This window comes from Equus caballus, chromosome 4 (assembly GCF_041296265.1).
Source record: "Equus caballus isolate H_3958 breed thoroughbred chromosome 4, TB-T2T, whole genome shotgun sequence".
NCBI lineage: Eukaryota > Metazoa > Chordata > Mammalia > Perissodactyla > Equidae > Equus > Equus caballus.
The window spans coordinates 97,887,079-97,910,916 of record NC_091687.1 but is presented as its reverse complement, the minus strand read 5'-3'; the positions used below and the strand labels follow the sequence as shown (position 1 = coordinate 97,910,916).

Genomic DNA, 23,838 nt, shown 5'->3' with positions numbered 1-23,838 from the left:
GACAAGCAGGAGAGACCAGCTCTGGACCGGGTGCTGTCAGGAGGTGGAGTGTCTGGGAACTGGGTGTCTCAGCAATCTTTGTTTGGGAGGTTGGAGGGAAAAATGAAGTGGGGTTGGAAGATATTAGTAAAAAAAGCTGTAATTATTCAAAAGAAGGGGATTGTTAGTCTTTTTGCTGAATGGTGTGGCCTTGGGAGAAACATTGTTTTCTGTTGGTTTTGCCACTGTCCTTGTTTGTGTCTCTTGGGTACATCGTAGACTGATTATCAGTGGGACGGATTTTCACTTTCTCAAGGTAGACAGACTATAGAAAAGCAAATTGAGGGCTTATGAAAAGTGCCTGTGGAAGCTCAGGATTCAGTATGCACCATCTGAGAGGACGGTGGGCATTAATGGGGAAATAGGATTAAACACATTTTAATTTTCATAGTTTTACAAATAACTCAGAAGCTGGGATATCCTAGACACCTTTTGTTATTTAGTCTCTTTAATGAAGAAGTGTTAACTGTAGTATGAAAGCACAGTGTTAAGAGTTTTCCATGGACTCTCATTTAACTTTCTGAACGACCTCTGGGATAGGTACTATTATTATTTAAACGTTACTATTATTAGTATCATTATTATTTTTGCAGATGGAGAAAGCAAGAGCACGAAGAGGTAAGTTAATTTGCTCAAAGACACATAAATAGGAACGGGAGAAGCCGGGAGATAAGGAAGGCAAGCTGATCCAGAGCCTTGCGAAGCCCCCGCATTCTTCTCTTGGGGGGCTTCGAGATCACACCTCTGATCAGAGGAATGGGAACATTTATTGTTTCCTATGTACGAGGCACTAAACTCAGTGATCGCCACGCATATCGTATAATCCTCACAGCAACCCTGTGAGGTAGGGCCTACTATCATCCCCATTTTAGAGATGAGGAAACTGAGGCTCCGAGATAATGGGTGTCCAGGCTGAGTTCCTACAGCTAGTAATTGATAGAGCCACTAAATGGGTAAGCCTGGATTCAAGCCCAGGTCCCAAACTCCCTCCTCCTCGCCCTCCACTGCATCAGCCTCTGCTGGGAAGTCCTCCTCCGGGTCAGCGCTCTGGAAATTCGTACTTTGGTTCCCAGGAGGTGGAGCCCAAAGGGGGAGCCCCGAGGGGGGCGTGTCCACCTGGCGGAGACCAGCCGCGCCCCGCCCCTCGCCGGCGGAGCTGCCTCGTCCGCCAATCAGAGGGCGCGGGGGGCGGGCCGCGGGCGCCCGGGCTCCGGCCCGCAGATCGGGCGGCCAGAGCGCTGGGAGACGCGACGCGGGGCCGAAGGGAGCGAGCGGGCGCCGCGGTCTCCCTCCCCTCCCCTCCCCTGGCCTCGCCGCCTTCTCCCCGCAGCCGGCCCGGAACTATGTGATCCCGGAAGTTCCGGTGCCACTGCTGTGTGGGATAAACAGTAATGGCGGAGGCTGCAGCTCCCGGAACAACAGCCACACCATCAGGAGCAGGAGCGGCAGCGGCGGCGGCGGCGGCGGCCTCCCCCACCCCTATCCCCGCGGTCACCTCCCCGTCCCCGGGGGCGGGGGGCGGGGGAGGCGGCAGCGACGGCAGCGGCGGCGGCTGGACTAAACAGGTCACCTGCAGGTGAGACGCGGCGCGGCCGTGCGCCGGGGCGGGGAGGGGGCCGCGGCCGCGGAGGAAGGGGCGGGCGGCGGCCGGGGGCGGGCGGAGCCGGCGGGCAGCCGGCGTGTCGCCGCTGCCGCCGCCGTCCCCGTCCCGGTCCCCGCAGCCGCCGGCCTCCCCGCCCGCGCTGCGTCAACCCCCGCCGGCCGCCGGGCCCCGACGCGCGCAGCCTCGCTGCGGGGCCGCCGCCCTCCCCGCGCCGGCCGGGCGGCGCGCACTGGGAGAGGTGGGCTGGCTCCTCCCTCCTTATTGTCGCCGGGTCCCCCCCGCCTCCGGCTGCGCAGGTTCCGGAAGCGGTGGATGGTGTCGCCGGGAGCCGGCCACCCCGCCGGGCCGGGGTTGCCGCCGAGGGTCCCGGCGAGGTGGCCTGGCCCCGGGCCTCGCCGCGGGGTCATCCGTTTGTAACGTCTTCTCGCGGCTCCCCGCCCCACCCCCCCCGGACAAGTAGCTTTGTTATTTCTTCTTTGTACGTTTATCCGGGTGGGCGGCTCTGAGCTTTGTCTTAGCACCCGGGGTCCCCGCCTCCGCCTTACGTTTTCTGGGCTGCCGTTCCCCTCCCCCGGCGAAATGTGTCTCTTTTGAAATCCACGCATCTTGCTTCTGGGGGGAGTCAAAGACCTCCCCGCTCCCAGAGGAGAGAGGTTTTATTTTGACGTGACCTGTCAGATGAAAATATTTGAAAAAATAAATGATGAGTAGATGGCGGTTATACGGCGGTGTGCACGCATGTAAAAAATAATCGAGCTGTACGTGTAAGATGAGGGCATTTAACTAGATGTGATAGGTGGATTTTTAAAAAGTGATCAGTAGCGGCTGGAAGCCTTTCTTTTTCTTTCGGTTGCAAAAATCCAAGCGAAACGCCCGTTTTCACCTGGGTGGCATAATTTATGTGCAAACACTTAAAAACATTCCTAATATACACAACTCACTGTCGTAGTATTAACAGCGAGATCCAAGCTTTCCCAGTCTTTAATATGATACCTTTAAGGTATGAATGATAAGCTTAAATAAGTTGATTTTCAATAGCCGGGTGGAGAAAGCGTAAAAGCTATTTCAGGTAGCTTCTCTTACCGGTCATCTGTAAATCCTAAGAATGGAATCAAACGCACTATCCCAAGGAATGAGAATTTTAAAATTAGTACTCATGCGTTGCTTGAGTGCATTATTCCTATTCATTACTTGAGTCTCAGTTTCTCTTTTCTCTACGATGCTGCAGTTGATTTATATGTGCTAGTTGAATCTTTTAAAACTAAAAGTACCAGTGAAACCTTTATATTCCTGAACTTTCTAGCCATTCACCCTGCAGTCCTAGTCTACCTCCATACACTGAAAATAATATTCCTGGAATATGTGAGTTCTTTAAGAACTCCATACAGTGCCTGGATTTTACCCACCGTCTCCAGTCTAAATATAGTCTGGCCTTGAATACCCATCTCCAACCTGATGATACTGTCCTTATCTCATTCTTATCCTGTTGTGTCTGTAACTGGAGCACAACTTTACTTCTCTGGGCAGAATTCATAGTCACTTCTACACTCTCCTTTCCCCTTGGAGGTACTGTTCCCTGTTCTGTTTCCCCATTTCTAGTTCCTCACCAGTATCATCAGAATTCAAAACATAGCTACCAAACTAATCATTCGTCTTTGCCTACCTAAATCTTTGAGTTAATGTAATATTCTAGATCTTTTATGGACCAGTGGGAATTCTTTGCCCGTGAACCTATAGATATATGTATTTAAGAAATTTACATAGCTGAGTAATCTAATATTTTGCAAAAGCATTATGTAAAAGCTACAGGCTTAGATATGCTAGTTTTTGTTCCTTTTTTATTTTTTTTAATAAACCTGTCTAGGTTTTGCTTGAGACAGTTATCTTAAAAACAGTGCTGGTCAGTTGATGTGTTTGACATTGTTTTCAGTTGTTCTAGGTACCAGCATGATCTCCTCTCTTGAAAAAATCTTTCTTGTTTAATAGAGGAGTATCAAATATGCTATCTTCATTTATTCTAGACTTGAGCTCTCTGAAAGCAGGGACCCTATTTTGTGTATCATTGTCTCTGTGGGGCTTTACTCAGTACCTGGTATACTCAGTAAATGCTTGAATTGATGTTGATAAATCCACACTCAAATTACCCAGTTTAATGTGTACTAGTAAGATTCCTCTGCCTCCATTTTTAAAAACACTCTTGTAAAGACAAAGGACTTACTAGAATGCGTGTTTGTCTTTTTGGGACTCTCTCGTTCAGTTATTCAGTCAGTAAGCATTAGTACCCACAACTTGAGGCATGGTGCTAGATGTTAAAGGGGGTGCAGAAGTGTACTGTAGTATAAATAAGTATTTGCAGTGTGTTTGATAGCTACACCTCCTTTGAAGAGAATTCAAGATAGTGAGTTGGTTCTAGTGTTTGTGGCTGTTTCCCCCTCATATCTAGGAGTTGGGCTAAGGCTATTTTTTTCACTTAGGGTATAATCCTCTTAGAAGTCAGAAGTTGTTCCGATGATGGGTGTTTGTTTTTAATTGTTCAGAATCATCTGTATTTTCTCGTTGGTTAATATTTCTCTTGAAATCCTGTCTCAGTGTGTTTCACTTCTGCGGCTTAAGAAAAGCCTGAGTGGACCTTTCCTGAAGAGCTGTATTGTGCTGCCCTCACCAGGCCAGTTTTCATATCTTTTATTAGAGGAACACCATGAAATAGAAATGCTACTGTTGCTTCTTCTGGTTTCCTTGAGTGTGTGGGATTAAAACAATTGATACTTAAAGAAAAGTTGTAACTTAAAAATTGTAATTTTGAGTTTAGATGCTGCTTCATTAGAGTGCTTTTGCAATGGCAGACGAGTGTTCTGGCTGTTTAAATAATAGGCAAAAACCAAGCGTTCTTTCATTTTGATTTTTCAAAAGCTTTTTTTATACGTGTAGTACAGATTGCTTAACAACGAAGGAAGTCCTCCCCGAAAGTCTTTAGCCAAGTGCTGTGATATCCATAGTGACATTTATTACTTGCAAACTATATAGTATTTTTTGAAAGGATGGCATTGAAAAAGTTACCCAGCCCAGGGAAAGAAAAATTAATTTGCTAACGGCACTGTCATATACCAGGACACCTGGCTGTCTTATACAATTTTTATTAAACAAATACGTACGTATTATGTGTATAGGTACTGTAGGAGATAAAGAGCAGAATAAATCATGGTCCTTAACCACTAGGAATTTACAATCTAGTTTGAGAAACGGTACATGTGCTCATCAGAAATTAAATATCAGGGGCTGGCCCGGTGGCACAGCGGTTAAGTGCGCACGTTCCACTTTGGCGGCCTGGAGTTCACCAGTTCAGATCCTGGGTGTGGACGTGGCACTGCTTGGCAAGCCATGCTGTGGTAGGCGTCCCACCTATAAAGCAGAGGAAGATGGGCACGGATGTGGGCTCAGGGCCAGTCTTCCTCAGCAAAAAGAGGAGGATTGGCAGCAGATGTTAGCTCAGGGCTAATATTCCTCGGGAAAAAAAAAAAAAAAGAAATATCAAAGTAAGAAATGTCATAGCAGATTGAGTAATTAAATGCCAAATTAATTAATACTCCGTGATTTCTATAAATCCCCAGGGAGGTTGTTATGGTGCCTAGAGGTACTGTGAGGCTGTTGTTTGCTTCTGTTGCACCCTCACAACCTACTATTGGGGTTTCTTGTATCTCGGCGACCTTGCTTAGGTTTCCAAGAGGTACAGCAGTGGAGGGATTCTAGTCAGTTGTATTTGTCTTTATTATTGGACAATGTCTGCTTGGAGTCATAGAATCTTCAAGGTGGAAGGAACCTCAGAAATCATACGGCCCAGCCTTTCACGAAAGGCAGGTTCAGCCTGGGCACTGGCATCAAAGTGAATTGGGTGGTGACATTTAAAAACAAAACAAAAGCACCTATTTTGATTGGTTTTGTTTGGGGAAGAAAGTCTTGGGAGTGGGTTGCCTTTTTTCCTCTTTCTGTTACATGTTATAACCTACACTAGCATGTCGTAATCTCTTAGACTTACACAGAGATGGGTTGGCAAGAAGGGCTTTCACTGTGAGGACTGTTTGTATTTCTGGGTCTACCAACAGTATTAGTATCACTGAGAGACAAAAGGCAGGTAAAACAAACCAAAGGCCCAAACCATCCATACCAAACCACCACGGAAACTAATGCTTAGCATTTGGCAGCAACTAATTAGGCCTCGTATTCTCGTGTTTCTGTTGAGTGTGCAGTATCAGGTGATTTTGTGTCTACTTGAGCTCCTTCACTGATGCTCATTCTGGACCTCAGGAACTAATTTCATTGCTGGGTAGTTGTCTCTCTCAGTCCTCACGTTGAGCCAGCTCTGGGATGCAGCTTCCCGCACATGATCACTTTGTCAGGAATAGTGCTGGAAAAGGTCCTCCTAACTGTCTGCTCCTTGCAGCATGACACTAAGGTCTCTTGCCCTCTTGCTTTCTCTACTCTTGCTTAACTGATTTGTTTAGATGTGCCTCTTACGGTGCTCGGTCAGAAACAAATGTGGTTGGAGTATGGTCTGACAGAGCGGAGTAGAGATGTGCAAGGAGAGACGGAAGTGCCTCTGAAGACACTGTGCAGTTACTTCACATTGCTTTTTTTTTTTTTTTTTGAGTTCCTAAATCTGACAGTGTGGTGGAACTAAGATGAAATTGCTTCTTGAGGGTCACACAGGTAGTGAGTGACAAAGCCGGAGTTTAAGTCGTCTTCCTAATTCTGAACCTGTATTTTTTATCACTACTTAGATCTAAACTATCTACTCCTAATGCAGCCTGATTGCATTGACTGTTCTTGCAGCTGTATTCACTGCTGGCTCTTGAAACTTGGGGTCAGCTGAAGTCCCTAGATGTAAATATAATCAGTTGGCCAAGACAGGTCACCTGGAAGATAGTTTAATGCAGTGTTTTAAAATTTAAATCTGATTCTGACACTCCCTTGTTTCAGATCCTTCCATGGTTTCTTTCTTTCTTTTTCTTTTTTTTTTTTTCTGAGGAAGATTAGCCCTGAGCTAACAACTGCCACCAAGTCTCCTCTTTTTGCTGAGGAAGACTGGCCCTGAGCTAACATCCGTGCCCATCTTCCTCTATTTCATATGTGGGACGCCAGCCACAGCATGGCCTGCCAAGCAGTGCCATGTCCACACCTGGGATCCAAACTGGCGAACCCCGGGCCACCGAAGCAGAACATGTGCACTTAACTGCTGCACCACTGGGCCGGTCCTCTTCAATGGTTTCTTACTGCTTTAAGATAACTTGACTTAGGGGCCGGCCCCGTGGCCGAGTGGTTAAGTTCGTGTGTGAAGCAGCCCAGGGTTTGGATCCTGGGCGTGGACATGGCACTGCTTGTTAGGCCATGTTGAGGCGGCTTCCCACATGCCACAACTAGAAGGACCCACAACTAAAATATACAACTATGTACTGGGGGGATTTGGGGAGGAAAAAAAAAAGCAGAAAAAAGAAAAAGATTGGCAACAGTTGTTAGCTCAGGTGCCAATCTTAAGGAAAAAAAAAAAAAGATAACTTGACTTAGAAGGCCCTGCAGAATGTGTTCCCGAGCTCTCCAGCCCATCTCCCCCAAGTTTGCCCTGATTCTCCTCACTCTGGGTCAGATGCTTTATTATGCTCGTGGCCACAAAGTGCTAGGGGGCTGTGCTACTCAAAGGCCGCCCAGTGTATTTGTTGACTTTAATTTTCACTGTGTCATTTTGGATTTTAGAGAACAGTCACCCATCGTGGATGTCAAAAAGTACTAGTGGTGTAGGTGGTGCCCAAGTGCTAAGGAAGAGTGTCATGCTGAACATCGAGTGCCAGTGTTAGGGAGTTGAGCTCCTTGAAGCAGCTGGTTGAGGAAACAAAGTTAAGGGCAGCGGCTGTCAGGTGGTAATTCGTAGAAGATGTAATTTGACCTAAGAATGAAGAGCATCAGAAACCCAAGTGCAACAGTTGAATGAATGGGAGCATGGCAAAATAGGATTTAAGAACAAACCTAAAATTCCAAGTATTGTGCCTGAGATTTAGGAGCTGTCGTCCCAGTTTGAGATCTTTAGGTAGATGCTTTATCAAGCCTTAAAACTGTATCAGTATTTGCATCTCTGACTTCAAACTGACCCCAAAGAAATATTGACGGTATAGGCACCTTCGTCTTGTGTTCATAATTAGAGAGAGACAGTGTCCCCACTGGAGAGTTGACAGTGAACAACTGTATTTGAACAGCAACACTTGTTTCAAATGAATAACCCATTATTAACTGTGGACACTATTATAGACACTTTGAAGCAGCATGATTGTACTGTTGGAGTGATTACAGTGTAATTATCATTGATTTGGGTTTTTTAAGTGTTAATCTCTTCATTTATGCAGTTAAAAATTATCTATTGGTGCAAGTGGTTTAGCTCAAATTTGGGTTATCTGGTGCTCAGACAGTTTCAAAGCTTGCAGAAAGTGGCCCTGTAGTTGAGCAAAAGTTCAAACCTGAGTTAGATTAAGTTAAACCTAATAACAGTTGAAATTAGGTCATAGTTATAATTTGACTTCCTACCATGTTCTTATATTTTGTTGTAGACTGCAATCCTGGGGCACTTTAGGATCTTGATAATTATAACTGTTTCCATCAAGATGTTCTATTCTTTCTTCCCATTTTATGTCACATAGAAGGCTCACTTGCAGGTAATCTCTGAATAGAACCTTTCACATTTCAATTTGGGGCAGGCTTCTTCAAGGCTTCTTAGGTAAATATGAATCTGTTTTTCGATCTATCATTCAAATCAGTGGGCAAGTGGAATGTGCTTGCTGCTGTTCTGCCTACCAACCCTAGAAAACTGAGTGACGCTCTTGGATACAGCTGCGTCCTCTACAAAGTCAGCCACGTTTGCACCCTGGAAATAGGCACTTTTTCCTTACTCTGTACCAGCTGTACGTAGGTGCGTGTTTGAGGAGTTGTGGCCTGCCAAAATTAAATCTTCATAACCCTGCTCAAGAGAAAGACACCAAAAAAGGACCAAAGAATAAAAGATGAACCCTGACAGAAGTCAGTGATGGGAGGATGGGGGGTTGGTGGTGGTTCTACTCACTTTACAGGACCAGGGTTATCTACAAAAAATAAGACCCTTATCACTTCCCCAGTCCACAGAGTTACTTAGGGAAATGCAGATGGCTGCAAACCCCCATCCCCCAGTTTCCAAATTAGGTCTAAAGTAAGGTCTCAAAATTTGCACTTCTAGCAAATTCCCAGGTGGCGATGCCACTGCTGCTCGTCTAGGTCCTCTTAGAAACTACGGAGGCATTTTGATACCTGGTTTTTGGAAACAGCCAGTTAGGTACACGTGTAATCCGTTCAGGCAGATGGACAACAGTCGGCTAAACGAAGGACAGAAAGTGATTTCCCTTTGCCTCTACTTTGGCAGCAAGTTTTTCTTGCATTTTCGCATATGGTTTTTAAAGAATTAAAATGGTTTCTTGAAGAAGTGAAGAATATACAGTAGTCTGACCCGTTCTGGTCTGTGTTGTTTCTTGCTTCTTTATGTTTGATTTTTTTACAGATAGAGCTGCCATTATGGTTAAAGTTAGTGGAAAACAAGAGGCTGCCTCACTAGGACTGTAATCTGAGAACAGTGGTCAGACAAGTTAATGACCACCTCACAGTTTACATCTAAACTGATGCGTGCACATAGGCAGCTGTCTGTGCTACCGTGATGGATCATTTTATGGTCCCACAGTCTAGTTCTCCTTGCTTTGTGTTCAGTTCGTGCGTGTGTGTAGAGTATATTACAGTGCTGATATATTACTGATAGAATATATTGGTCATGAATTCTTTGAATACTGGCTTTAGTCTTTCTCAATCCAACTTTATGGTTCTTTGTCTCACAGGTATTTCATGCATGGGGTTTGTAAGGAAGGAGATAACTGTCGCTACTCGCATGACCTCTCTGACAGTCCGTATGGGGTAGTATGCAAGTATTTTCAGCGAGGGTACTGTATTTATGGAGACCGCTGCAGGTAAGAATTTGTTTACAAATCGGTTTTGTTCAGGGGTGGATTGGGAGAGGTAGGGAGAAAAAAGGAGAGTAAGATACATAATTCTAAAGCTTTATAAATAATAGATTTGAAATAATGCTTTGAAAAGTACTCCTTAGGAGTGTTAGTACATTGACAGAAATCTCTCACTTGGAAAGAAGTATTACGTATTTAAAACGTGAGTTTGTAACACAAGCCGAAGTTTAATTAATGCCTGAGGAGCAGCTTCTGCAGACCTCTGGGGATAGGGTGCTGTGAAGATATGTTTGTATGTGGCATTTTCTTTTCAAGGCCACGAATGAGGGGCATATTTGACCAAACAGGACTTCAGCTGTTTTCTATTAACATGAATGATGGAGAGAAAATGGGATCGCAGTCAAGGTTTCAGCCCAGGCCGCCATCATCTGCAGTCTTGGCGGGGCTGGAAGACCGCTTTTAGGGTGGCTCACTCACGTGGCCGACGTCAGTGTCTTGCCACGTGGGCCTTTCCCTAGGCTGCTTTAGTGTCCTCACACTTGGCAGCCAGCGTTCCCCAGAGTAGTGATTCAAGAGAGATGGCAAGGACGAAGCAACAGTGCCTTTTATGACCTAGTCTCAGAAGTCACATACTGTCACCTCCGCTATATTCTGCTTCTTACAAGCAAGTCACTTAAGTCCAGCCCATGTTCAAGGGGAGAGAGAATGAACTCCACCTTTTGAGGGGAGGAGTGTCAAAGAATTTGGGATATTTTAAACCATCACACTAGGTAAGACATTTTGGCGATGTTGTAGTCAATTTTAGTGTCCTATTATCAGAGTTATATCAACTATTGTGTTCATATGTTTAGAGTTCAAAAGACTTAAGAAATTACTGATGAGTAGGCTATTAACGTTAGGTCATTCCACATCTGTTTTACTAGGAAATCTAGTAAGGATAGAGAAAAGGAAAAAGGTCCTTCTCACTTGACTATAAGAGCTCGGAAGTGGATCCCCTGATACCTCAGTTTAGTAGTCAGTCGCTTTGCTCTCTGCTAATTTTTTCATTGCAATAATGCTGGAAAGGAAAAAAAAATGACAGCGAAACTCTCCTCGAAAAAACAGAAACAAAAAACCCAGATATGTCTCTTGCAGTGACAGTATTAAATGGGGGAAGAGTTGCTAGAACTCCATCCTACTCCTACAAGGGAGCAATTCTTTGTAGTGGGGTGGTCTCTGTAGGTTTTCTAGACTGACTTAACTGTAGGGGACCTGGGTTCCTTGACTAGTTAGACAACTGAGAGTCCCTGTAAACTTTGTCTAGGGAGGGAGGAATTGAATGTTGATGAGAGTGGAGACAAGACTCTGAGGTGCCCCAGCAGAGAGGTGTGGACAACAGACTATGTGACAGAATGAGGAAAAGTACGGCTAGTTAACAGCTGGTCCTCTTATTTCAGAAGAAATACTCATGTGATTGGACCACGCAGGTGGAATGAATGGGAAATATGGTTAAATTGAAGAAATCTGAGCTAAGGCCTAGGCTCTGTGTGTTAATCAGCTTATTTTTCAGGTAGCTTTGCCAGCCCCCATGGCATTCCGTGTTCTCCTGGGGAGTAAGTATAGAAGCCCATCTTCAGCATAACCCTGTATTCAGTGGGCTTCCTTGTGGGAGACCGAGGTTGAAGGCCAGGGAGTGAGGTAGGTGCCTTCTTTTGGTGAGGCTCTGACGTTTAGGGAGATGAGCTGCCTTTTTTTGTTTTCTTTCTCTTTTTAGTTTTCTTTATAGTAAGGATCCAGCTCCTTCTTTGGGGAGTAATCCTGATTTGAGCTGGGTTTAGAGCTTTCGGGAAAGTGAGAGGAGTTAGGGAAACCTGTGTACCAATGGTCTTCCTGAAAAGAAAGTTGGTGATAATTGTTTGGGACAGGCTGATATAGATGATTATTAAAAGCTTGATTATAGACTGGCTAAAGAAGGAATCTCCTGGAGGGGCTTGTTCCAAGACTTCTTTTCTTTTCTTTGTTTTTTCTTTTTCTCCCCAAATCCCCCCAGTACATAGTTGTATATTCTAGTTGTGGGTCCTTCTTGTTGTGGCATACGGGACGCCGCCTCAACTTGGCCTGATGAGCAGTGTCATGTCCGCGCCTAGAATCCGAACCGGCCAAACCCTGGGCCACCGAAGTGGAGCACACGAACTTAACCACTTGGCCACGGGGCCGGCCCCCTAAGACTTATTTTCTTGTTAAAATTATGCCTGGGGACTTAAACCTACTTTTCACTCTTACTATGCAGGGATCTTTTTATACAACTTAGCCAATGGCTGGGCGTTTCAGACACTTAACCTCCTCATTAGAGGGAGCGGTTTACAAAGAAAGATAGCGTCGTAGTTACGACAGTTCACAGTGTTGCTGCGTCAGTGTTTCATAATAAGGACACTGTTGTTTAGGGAGGCCACTTCTTCATTGCTCGGCACGTTGCAGGACATCTAGCAACCTTTGCCCCCACCCACTAAATGCCTGTAGACCTCCCGGTCATTGTTTCTGAACACCCCCTGGAGAAAGAGGCCTTACTGCCTGAGTTGACAGCCTTGGTTCTGGTAGATCGTGCTTCCTTTGAAGAGGTTTTGCCCTGTGGAGCTACTGAGTTCCGTAAATGAAATCTTTAAAGGCAGATACCAGACCTTGGAATGATTGGGGGTGGGGAGTTGCAAGCCAATCAGAGGGAACAATGTCTGTCTTTTGCTTAGAGCTAGAAGAAGAATTGTTTAAACTTCCTTAGGTAGAAATTGATACTGTATCAAAGTATTCTTTCCAAGATGTGAAAGAAAAGCTCAATATTAGTTTGAGAGTTGCCTCAGCATTATTCATTACTTAACGCTTTGACTAAAAGGATCAGCGATTCTGTGATAATGGATTAAAGAATTAATCACTACAACAAGGCCACTGTCATTGAGTGTGTGAAAGCAGTAGCTGTGAGAATCCTTTTTCTCTACAGGACCAGAGAATAAATATTTTTCGCTCTGCAGGCCATACAGTCTGCTGTAGCTCGAAAGCAGCCATAGATAATACATAAGCTAATGGATATGGCTGTGTTCCAATGAAGCTTTATTTTGGGACACTGAAATACTAATTTTGTATAATGTTCGTGTCATAAAATGGTCTTTTTTCCAACCATTTTAGAATGTCAGAACCATTCTTAGCTTTAGTTGGATTTGGCCCAAGGGTCATAGTTGGCCATCCCTGCTCTTAAGGAGGTCCGTGCTTCTTCACTGAACCATATTTTTTAGTAAACACCTTTCAGAATGGGAGTCTTGCTTTATTAGTTGTTTCTTATTTGTCCTTTATGTTTCCTGGGGCTTACTCACAAATTTTCACTTCAGAAGCGTTTTTTATATAGATCTACTCTGCGGTAAGGGGCTATCTTTGCCTAAATAGGAAAATTTGGAAACGTATGTTCTTTAATGTTTTTCTCTAAATTTAAATTCTGTATTTCTCCCTCAATATATAATCCCTTATAATAAAGTTACTTTTTATTTGATATACTATTCTTTTTCTAGAGGAATTTAGTTTAAAAAGTTAATTTTCAAAATAGATTCTCATTAGGGGCCGGCGTGGTGGTGCAGCGGTTAAGTGTGCACATTCCACTTCGGCGGCCGGGGGTTCACCCGTTCGGATCCCGGGTGTGGACATGGCACCACTTGGCAAGCTATGCTGTGGTAGGCATCCCACATATAAAGTAGAGGAAGATGGGCACGGATGTTAGCTCAGGGCCAGTCTTCCTTGGCAAAAAGAGGAGGATTGGCAGCAGTTAGCTCAGGGCTAATCTTCCTCAAAAAAAAAAAAAGATTCTCATTTGATAGAAACTTCGTTTCATTCATATTTGACTCCTCAGTGTATGGTACAGTTCTTAACTGTATGGTAGATGTTTATTACTAGGTGTTGATCAAAAAAATTAACTGTTTGAGTGTTTATCTGAATTTTTTAGTCTGTTCTTAAACAGATTCTTCTGTAACCTTAGAAAACTGTAGAATATTTGAAAGCAAGAAAATTTCGTTTATTTATAAATGTGGACTTTCTAGCTAATATTCTCTTTTCAAAAATTTTATTATACCTTGTTGATTCCTTGATAAATTTACCTTAAAACTGAAGTGTACGCCTTTCAACAGCTTCATAGTATTTGCAATTTGGTAATTAGATGGTGATGAGCGTTCTAGTCCTGTCTACTAAGTATTTTTTTTAGTTATTTACCCTGAAATCTTTAAAATGAGTATGGCAAAGGAGAAAGAAAGAGAGTTAAAATATGGTTGTCATATCTATTTCTTAGACCCTTTCTGCATCTTGACATTTAATTTTTATTTCATCCTTTAAAACGTTCCCACAGTCCTAAAGGCTCTCTTTGTTGGTGGGGCTGGCATTTTAAATTGAAACCTGTCTTAGTTCCAAAGCCCAGGATCTTGTCTAACTTAAAGGCCGTGAAAATAATTGAAATGTTTTCCTGAAATTCCCTTTCAAACCAGGGAATTACTTAATCTGAAAAGTGAGGATTTGAGGCTAGATTCCTAAGGTTCCCTATGGCTCTGAAATAAACTGGAGAGCACTGCTGTCCAGTAGAACTTTGTGTGATAATGGAAGTGCTCTCTGTCATGCTAATACGGTGACTACTAGCTACGTGTGGCTATTGAACACTTGAAAATGTGGCTAGTGCAAGGACCAGGGAGCTGCATTTTAAATGTTATTTAAGCATAAATAGCCAGATATGGCCAGTGGCTGTCATATTGTACAGAGCAGTTTTAGTCTCATCTTAGAGCTGGAACACCACTTAGTTGATAAATTGCCTCATCTCTAAAATGATGAAAGAGTATTTACCCCCAATTTATTTATTTTATTTTATTTATTTAATTAGTTTATTTTTATTGCAGTAACATTGGATTATAACATTACATAGCTTTCAGATGTACATCGTAATGTATTTTGAATTCTGTGTAGATTACATCATGTTCACCACCCAAAAACTAATTATAGTCCATCACCTCACATGTGAGCCTAATCACCCCTTCTGCCCTCCCCCCTTCCTCTATGCGCCCCCCCCCCAATTTTTTGACAGTGAAGTGAGATGGTACAAGTGAAAGAGCTATTCATGATAGTCCCTTCCCCTCATCCTTTGGTTGCATGATTCCAGTCTATGGAATAAAATACAGTGGGTTTTTGTAGCTGATAGCAGGATTCTCAAATTACTTGTACTGCAAAGCAAAGTAGGTTACCTGATGCTTAGAAGGAGGAAGCTGAAGCTTTGAGATAATACAATATAATGAGAAAGACCAGCGCAGCACGTTTGCCATAAGCTAAAGGACAGTCTGTAGTTAAGTTTTACTTTTTTTTTCAGATGTAAACGTAGACACCTATAACACAGGTGACCCGTGGTTAGTATTGTCCAATTAATTAATTGCAAGAACTTCTAGCTACGTAATGTAAGTTATAATAGTTTAGATTTACTACGTATTATTGTGTCTGAATGAATCTCAGCATAAAATGCTCAAAGAATTGTGAAGATTTTCTCAGGCATAAAGTTGTTTTTTGAAGGAAATAAAGTTTTTTCTATATTTGGAGATGTGGTTTCATGATAATTTTACAGCTGAAAAGGAGTGAGAAAAGGTGTAGGGTCAGAATTTGGGAAAGGAAATAATTAAGCGAATGAGTGGATATAGGAAAAGAAAACACATTGTATATTTTGTAGATACTGTCTCTCGCTTTTATTATTGGGAGCAGTTTAATTTCTGTGTTGGTACTGCGTGTTGAATTTGAGTGTCAGCCTTGCTTTGATTAGTCGGTTTTGGCTGCACAGTCTCTTTAGTAGAGTTTCCCTGGGAACTGTAGATTGTCAACTACCTGAAACTCCGGATTAGAGTGGAATTCGAGGTAAAATAGATGGTCTGCAGCGGAGTGGGCCCACTATGGCCTGTAGGCCAAACCTGGCCAAAGGCTGTTTTCGTAGATAAAGTTTTAGTGGAATATGGTCACACATAGTCATTTAAATAATGCCTATGGCTGCTTTTGAACTACAGTTGCAGAGTTGAATAGTCATGACACTGACCAAATGACCTGCAAAGCCTAAACCGTTTATGTATTTGACCCTTTAAAGTTTGCTGACCCCTGGTCTATGGCCTTGGTACTCAAAGTGTGGTCGCTGGACCAGCAGTATTAGCATCGTGTGGGAGCTCGTTCAACATGCAGAATCGTGGGCTCCACTCCAGACTTAGAAATTAGGTACTTGCCTTTTACCAATTTCCCAGGTGATTCATATGCACAGTAGTTTGGAAAGAACCGTAGGACAGGGTCAGGGAATATAGAGTCCATCTAGAGGCTTCTGGTTAGACAGTGACCGTTGACTTTTAAATTTTTTTTAGATATGAACATAGCAAGCCATTGAAACAGGAAGAAGTGACTGCTACAGATCTAACTACAAAATCGTCCCTTGCTGCTTCCTCAAGTCTCTCATCAGTAGTTGGACCGATTGTTGAAATGAATATGGGTGAAGCTGAGTCAAGAAATTCAAACTTTGCAACTGTAGGAGCAGGTTCAGAAGACTGGGTGAACGCCATTGAGTTTGTTCCTGGGCAGCCCTACTGTGGCCGGAGTGAGTATTTTGAAGAATAAAAACAAGTTAGAGGGCTAGACAGTAGTTCATCAATTAGCCGAGTTTTCACAGCCTTCCTGCTTCCAATCTTCATATTTAGCCTAATCTGAATACTCTAAATTGGATTACCCAAGACTTACAGATGGAGTGAAAGAAACTTTTTGAATCCCAGTAGTAATGAATTTAGAATGTTTTGAAAAACTGAAGCCTCTCTTCTTTAATCAGTACAATTGCACAAGGAATACATTAAAAAGTTTTTTTTTTAACAAGCCTGATCTTGGAAATATCAGCATTAGGAAAAATTCATTTCCTTCAGGAGCTAGGGAATTAGTTTCAATAGACTGTTGTAGAGTTTAATTGAAGTTCTTTTTATTTTTCCTTTTCAGTTAGGTTCTCAGTTACCTTATAGTTCATATATCTGCCTTATCCCTTTTGGACCTTTACCACCCTCTTAAACATTTTCAGCTGCCCCTTCCTGCACTGAAGCACCCCTGCAGGGCTCAGTGACCAAGGAAGACTCAGAGAAAGAGCAAACTGCAGTGGAGACAAAGAAGCAGCTTTGCCCCTATGCTGCAGTGGGAGAGTGCCGCTATGGGGAGAACTGTGTGTATCTCCATGGAGACTCATGTGATATGTGTGGGCTGCAGGTCCTCCATCCAATGGATGCTGCCCAGAGATCACAGCACATAAAAGTAAGTCTTTAGGGAGATATTACATTCATAGGCGTGAGAACTATATTTTCCCTTTCACAACATTGTTGGTTCGTTTCAGAGAAACATTTGGTAAATTGAACGGTTATCAGGAAGTAGGGATATTTTCCTTCCTGGGCTTCTCATATGCTTTCTGAAGTCATGCTTTCAGAACCTCACACTGTGTGCTTTTTTTCCTTTTTCTCTTCTGTTTTTTAAATAACAACTTTTCTGAGATTCACATTCCATACAATTTACCCTTCTAAGATGCACATTTCATTGGTTTTTATATATTTAACAGAGTTTTGCAGCCGTTACCACTGTTCTGTCTAATGTTAGGACATTTTTATCATCCCAAAAAGAAACCTCATACCCATTAATGCCATTGCTCTCCATTCTACCCCTCCTCCAGCTCCTGGCAACAGCTAACCTACTTTCTGTCTCTGGATTTACCTGTTCTGGACATTTCATATGAATGGAATCATATGTGTGGCCTTTTGTGATTGGCTAAAACAGCAGATTTTGAAGGTTCGTTCATGTTGTAGTGTCTATCAGTACTTCATTCCTTTTTACGGCTGAATAATAATCCGCTGTATGGCTATACCACATTTTATTTTTCCATTCGTTAGTTGATGGACATTTGGATTACCTTTTGGCTGTTATGAACTATGCTATGAACACTCATGTATAAGTTTTTAAGGACATATGTTTTAATTTGTCTTGGCATAGAGTTGCTGGGTCATATGGTAACTCTGTGCTTAACATTTTGATCAACTGCCAAACTTTTTCCACGGTGACCACACCATTTTACATTCCCAACAGCATTGGACTGAGGGTTTCAGACTGTGGTATTAAGCTCATTTGCAGCATAAATTTTTTTGAGAAGACGTATTACAAACATTATATTATATTAGAAGCAAATTTTGCTTCTAATCCTTGTCATCTCTGTTTAATAAAAGTTAATTTGGTTGTTGCGGGGGTGAATCATGGTGTAAGACTTAGTTTGAGTCCACCTTCACGGCATGGTGGCTGTGTGGATTTAGGCAGATTAAATCCCTAGGCCTTTCATCTAAATATTGGGGATGGTAGTGCATACATACCTCTGAGGATTGTAAAAAAAGGTTTAGGAAAAAGATAAGAGAATAGAAAATATACTGAAATGTTATGGTTATGTGGGATTATGGGTGACTTTTCTATTGCTTTTTGGCATTTCTTATGATTAGCCTGTTTCTTATAGATTAAAAAAGTATGTGTGGGGCCAACCTGGTGGTATGGTTAAGTTCGTGCTCTCTGCTGCAGCGGCCCAGGGTTCACAGGTTTGGATCCCCAGCGTGGACCTACACAAGGCTCATCAAGCCGTGCTGTGGCGGTGTCCCATATACAAAGTAGAGGAACATTGGCATGAATGTTGTTAGCTCAGGGCCAGTCTTTCTCACCAGGAAAAAAAAAGTCTGTGTAATATGATGTTATATCAAGTATACCTCAATTAAGATAAAAAGTATGTGTAATATGATGTTATATCAAGTATATCTCAATGAAGATAAAAAGTGTGTGATGTCCACACAAAAACTTACACATGAATGTTCATATCAGCATTATTCATAGTAGCCCTAAGGTGGAAACAAGCAAAATGTCCATCATCCGATGAAGGATAAATAAATGGTAGTCTGTACATACAATGGAATTTACTCAACAATAAAAAGAAACGAAATACTGATGCATTCTTCAATGTACATAACCTTAAAAATGTGCTGAGTAAACAAAGCCAGTCACAATAGACCACATATTTATGTGAAATGTCCTGAATTAGCAAATCCACAGATTAGTAGTTGCCTGGGACTGAGGAGTTTAGGGGGAAATGAGTGACTACGGTGGGTATGAGGTTTCTCTTTGGGGTGACGAAAATAATGTTCCAATGTTGGTAGTAGTGACGGCTGCACAACTCTGCATATACCAAAAACCATTTAATTGTACGCTTTAAGGAATGAATGAATATGGTGAGTTATATCTCAATAAAGTTGGGGGTTTTTGTTTTCTTTTAATGTGAAAATTATGTGCCTGGCACATAATTGTCATTTATAAATGTTAGTTTCCCTCACCCTTATTTCCTGACAGGTTGTAGATTAGGGCCTTAATCCTAATTATATTTGCCATCTAGAAACCAGGAAATCAACCAACTTTATATAAAAAACTGTCGTTAATATGGCTAACGGCAGGGGTTCAGCTGTAGGAAAGAGAAAATTGGGTAATTTTTCAGTTCCTGAAGCTGAGTCCTCAGTTTAGCTTTTTATAGTTATGTAAAGCCCCAGAATGTCGTACACTTGTATTCACTTGTGTACAAAGCTGCTTTTGATGTCCGATTGGGCACATTATCTTTTCAGTTGACTATTTGATTCTCTGAACATGAGTCATTAACTGTCAAGTTGAAGTCTTTTGCTATTCAGTGACTTGATTACTCTTCTTATCTCTCCACTTTTTCTAGTCTTGCATTGAGGCCCATGAGAAGGACATGGAGCTCTCATTTGCTGTCCAGCGCAGTAAGGACATGGTGTGTGGGATCTGCATGGAGGTGGTCTATGAGAAAGCCAACCCCAGTGAGCGCCGCTTTGGGATTCTCTCCAACTGCAACCACACCTACTGTCTCAAGTGTATTCGCAAGTGGAGGAGTGCTAAGCAATTTGAGAGCAAGATCATAAAGTGAGACTCCTCCCCAATCTTCGTTTGTGCTTTCTATTTTGGGGAAGAATTTAGTATCTTGTGCCAACTTTCAACCAGATGGACCGCATTTAAATGCATGCATTTTATCTTGAAACTGGGGTATTCTTCAAATTGGGATTTCTTCTTTGTATTTCAGCTAGCTTCTAGGTTAGTTGGTATATCTACTTTTATTTGGATGAGGAAACCCTATGTATCAGTTAGTAGAATCTTCGTGCTTTTTCTGAGGAGATTGTGTTTAATGGATTAGCCAGTTTAGGCTCAGTGAACAAACTTATCTAGCTCTGAATGTATGTTTCCTGACGTTTTACATTTTCCACGTTCCTATTCCATCCATTAAGCTAGCCAATAATCCACCATCCTTTAAAGATTGTTCTCATAACTGAACAAAAACTACATAATCTAAACAGAGCAAAGTTACAAGAAATAAATTTATTTAAACGAAAGAAAAAGGAGTCTGTGTGAAATGTCTTCTTTTTTTTTTTTTTTTCCTAAGTTATTCTTTTTAATGAACTGGCTAGCCATTGAATTGGATTTATAAAGGAGTTTGTCATGCCTCAAAAGAAATGGTCAGTTGCGTGACAGTGTGTGGAGCCCTTTCAGGAAATGCCCACTTGCCTTTCTGTTAAGTCTTTAAATCTGGAGGTGACACACCAGGGTGTGTCCTTGAAGAAGAGTGGGTCTGTAAAGGGGAATTTGCATTGCAGCCTGTTCATTGTTTCCCAGGTCCTGCCCAGAATGCCGGATCACATCTAACTTTGTCATTCCAAGTGAGTACTGGGTGGAGGAGAAAGAAGAGAAGCAGAAACTCATTCAGAAATACAAGGAGGCAATGAGGTATGAGCGCTGCAGCCTTTTCTCCAGCTAAGATCCCAACTTGGCTTGGGTTCACTTTGAAAAGAACAGTGCTGCATTATATACTCCTACCTCCTTCCTACCCTTTCTTTTACTTCCCAGTACATTGGTTTTGTCACCCCTGATAGCGCTTGCCCATTATGTGTCTTGCTATAACACAGTCCTTGGGGTGCATGCCAAGGGACTGTGTTATAATGAAGTCTACTGCTGACAGCTAAGGCCCTGTGAATGGGGTTCTTCCTTACTCTGAGTCCATGTTACAGTTGTCCTATATTCTTGTGCGTGGGCTTTCTAGAAGATTTTCTCTCTGCTGGATCTGCGGGACTAGAGGCGTTAAACAGCATAGACTTGAACAGAGTGTATCTAGTTGGTGTTTCATGAATTAGCACACACATGGTTAAGAACACACCTTGGGAGGGCTGTAAACAGACATACTGGTTCGATCCCTACCTGGTTAAAGAAACCCTGGATGATAGTCAAATACAGGCCTGAAATCCACTGTGAATAAGGGTTGCGATATTTTCCTTTCCAGCAACAAGGCATGCAGGTATTTTGATGAAGGACGTGGGAGCTGCCCATTTGGAGGGAACTGTTTTTACAAGCATGCGTACCCTGATGGCCGTAGAGAGGAGCCACAGAGACAGAAAGTGGGAACATCAAGCAGATACCGGGTAACTCTCACTGTTTTTTTAAAGGAGGGGAAATACCACACTATCAGTTGAGTCCTGCAAAGATTGGGGTAGGGGAAGGAGAAGATTAACACTCAGGTCCGGGAGCGAGACTAGAGTATTAAAGGAGGAAACCAACTTCAGGAACCTGGGAGGGATGTGAAAGGAGAAACTAGAATGCTTAAAGCTCTAGACTAAACTGTTTGCATCGAGTAACCCGAGGGGAGGAATTGGTAAAGTCGAAACCCTAAACCAGAAGTCTGGTTCGTCATGCCCTCTGATGTGCTGGACCTTTTGCCTTAGAAACAACAGAATAGAAGATCCTACTCGACAGTGCCATCCCTATCATGGCCTTGTTTTTTACAGGCCCAACGAAGGAACCACTTCTGGGAGCTCATTGAGGAAAGAGAGAACAGCAACCCCTTTGACAACGACGAGGAAGAGGTTGTCACCTTTGAGCTGGGCGAGATGTTGCTTATGCTTTTGGCTGCAGGTGGGGACGACGACCTGACAGACTCTGAAGACGAGTGGGACTTGTTTCATGATGAGCTGGAAGATTTTTATGACTTGGATCTATAGCAGCTTTGCGTGGCGTGTGAACTGGTCTGCTGAGCCTCAGACAGTAGCTGTCCCCTGTGGTGGTGTGGCAGTGCCCGTGTCTCTCCTAGGCAGGCCTATCAACTCCAGGTGCTGTCATAATAATTTTTACCCAGGGCCTGTCTTCTCAATCCCTTACCTTTCCCCAAGGAGTGTGGTGTTTTCTCTGTTTAAAAAAGTTACAAAAATAAATCTTAAAGTTAGTTTTTTTGTAACATGAATTTAACTTTCAGACAGTTAGTGTAGGTTTGTTGCGTCATCTGTTTTCAACCAGATTCTCACGGTTCTAGGGTAGTGTTCACTTTCCACACTCATGTTGCGGACCCCAGGTTCCAAAGGAACAGCATTGGCCCCGCTTTGGGGTCCAAGAACAGGGGTGATGGATGAAGGATCTGAACTGTTGCAAGTAGCTTTCTGCTGCAGACTGAAGAGGTGGAAACTTGAGGTTTCTGGTGGAATCTGCACATCTGTGTTTATATCTGTTCCCTACCCTGTGATCCCCACCCTGTGCACTTGTTCTGTGGTTTTGGTCTCTTGTTTAATTGCACACGAGTAATACTACTGGGTAACCAGAACCAGGTGCGAATGTGTTGAGAATTTTACTGTATTTAGCATAATAGGAAAATTGTGAGAGAACTCACGAGAGAGAGACAGGCATAACATAAATGCGGAGTGGGAAGTTGACTCCCAAGGGCTGATGATCTTGGTATGGCTGAGTGTGTGTGTGTGATAAGCTTCTCAGCCCTGCGTAGATGCAGTGTTCTTAGCCTTAGGGGAAAAACTTGGTTTAGTGGTTTCAGCCTGTTGTGGCAAATAGATCTTAAAGGACAAAGCAGTATGTTGGTAGCTGCTATAGAGCAGTGCTGGCTCTGTCTGTCTGTACAAATAGAGAAATGGGCTTAGCCATAGAGTTAAACTATCTGGTAATCCGGATATTAACACGAACTGGGTCTCGGATACACAGTTGTATTTAATGTTTTCTGATCCCCCAGCCGTCCCAGCCCACGCACTTTTTCACAAACGTTTGTCCTCGTTGAGGGTTTCGTTCTCGGGTTTTTGTGTTTGTTTTTGTGGGTATTGCCTCATTCCATCCCTGAGCTTTGCAGGTAGACAGATGTGATTCAGAACTATGTTCCAGGGTGTTCCTTGTAGGAGTAATTGGTTTGCAGTAAGAAGTCACACTTTTCCACTAAAGGGGAGGAGGTGGTAATCTACGAGACAAGCTAAAGTTAAGTTGTTAGAAGAATTCCTTGATTGGAATTTTAGCTTTGCATTTTGTTGCTCTCTTTCCTGGAAATAATTCGGAGACGCTCCTGATTTGTCCATCTACTGCTTTGGTTCCTTGGATCCACCCATTCTTTCACTTTAAGAAAAACAAGTAATTGTTGCAGAGGTCTCTGTATTTTGCAGCTGCCCTTTTGTAAGAAGCACTTTTCCCAAATAAAACAATGAAAAAACCCCATAAGTTGGCTTTTTGTTTTGTGTAATGTGCTATTTTGACATGTGTGGATGTCCGAGCATAATATTTGTTTCCTTCGTTGACTCTTTGATCAGTTCATCAGTTAGTCAAACTTCTGTGGATATAGTCTCATCGAGAAAAGCAACACCTTTCACAAGACATCCAGTCTCCTGAGAAATGGTTGAGAGAGAAGGAGGGAAACCTTACCAGCTGGGATCATCAAACTATTCTGTATTTTTGAATTTGCAAAACTCACTCTTAGGCCACCTTGGTTGGCCAAAGGCACTTCCAGTTTTCTGCTGCCAGGTACTTGTAGTTGAACCTGCTTCGTACCCGCACGTATCAGGTAGGTGACAACGTGCTGTCTTTTGAAAGGGTATTTTTCTTCCTAATTATTCTCTTGTATGAATGAAGTAAAAACCGTTCCACCGCTCCCATGGAAGACCTTCGATGACCTTTTTGCAGTGCTTATTTATAAAAAATATGCTTTTTCGTTTAGTATGTATATTAAGAATTTATGCTATTGAAAATGTTTGCACATCTAGGAATTGTGTATACTCTGACCTATTGTAGTCATGGTAACAG

At 42.8% G+C, this 23,838-nt stretch overlaps 1 protein-coding gene across 5 annotated transcripts; it reads left to right on the top strand.

The window, feature by feature from the left end:
• The first annotated feature begins 1,222 nt into the window (after positions 1-1,222).
• On the top strand, positions 1,223-23,259 carry MKRN1 (makorin ring finger protein 1). Of its 5 annotated transcripts, none has more exons than XM_070265104.1 (9): positions 1,235-1,499; positions 1,567-1,615; positions 9,538-9,666; positions 16,041-16,270; positions 16,736-16,962; positions 19,442-19,656; positions 20,401-20,511; positions 21,062-21,200; positions 21,564-23,259. In XM_070265104.1, the coding sequence occupies exons 3-9, from the start codon at positions 9,545-9,547 to the stop codon at positions 21,774-21,776; spliced, it is 1,257 nt and encodes a 418-aa protein (XP_070121205.1). In that variant the 5' UTR covers positions 1,235-1,499; positions 1,567-1,615; positions 9,538-9,544; the 3' UTR covers positions 21,777-23,259. The 5 variants fall into 5 exon arrangements, with proteins under 5 accessions (XP_023495590.1, XP_070121208.1, XP_070121207.1 ...); XM_070265105.1 differs by having other exon boundaries at positions 1,245-1,496; XM_023639822.2 differs by having other exon boundaries at positions 1,223-1,615.
• The last annotated feature ends 579 nt before the right edge of the window (positions 23,260-23,838 follow it).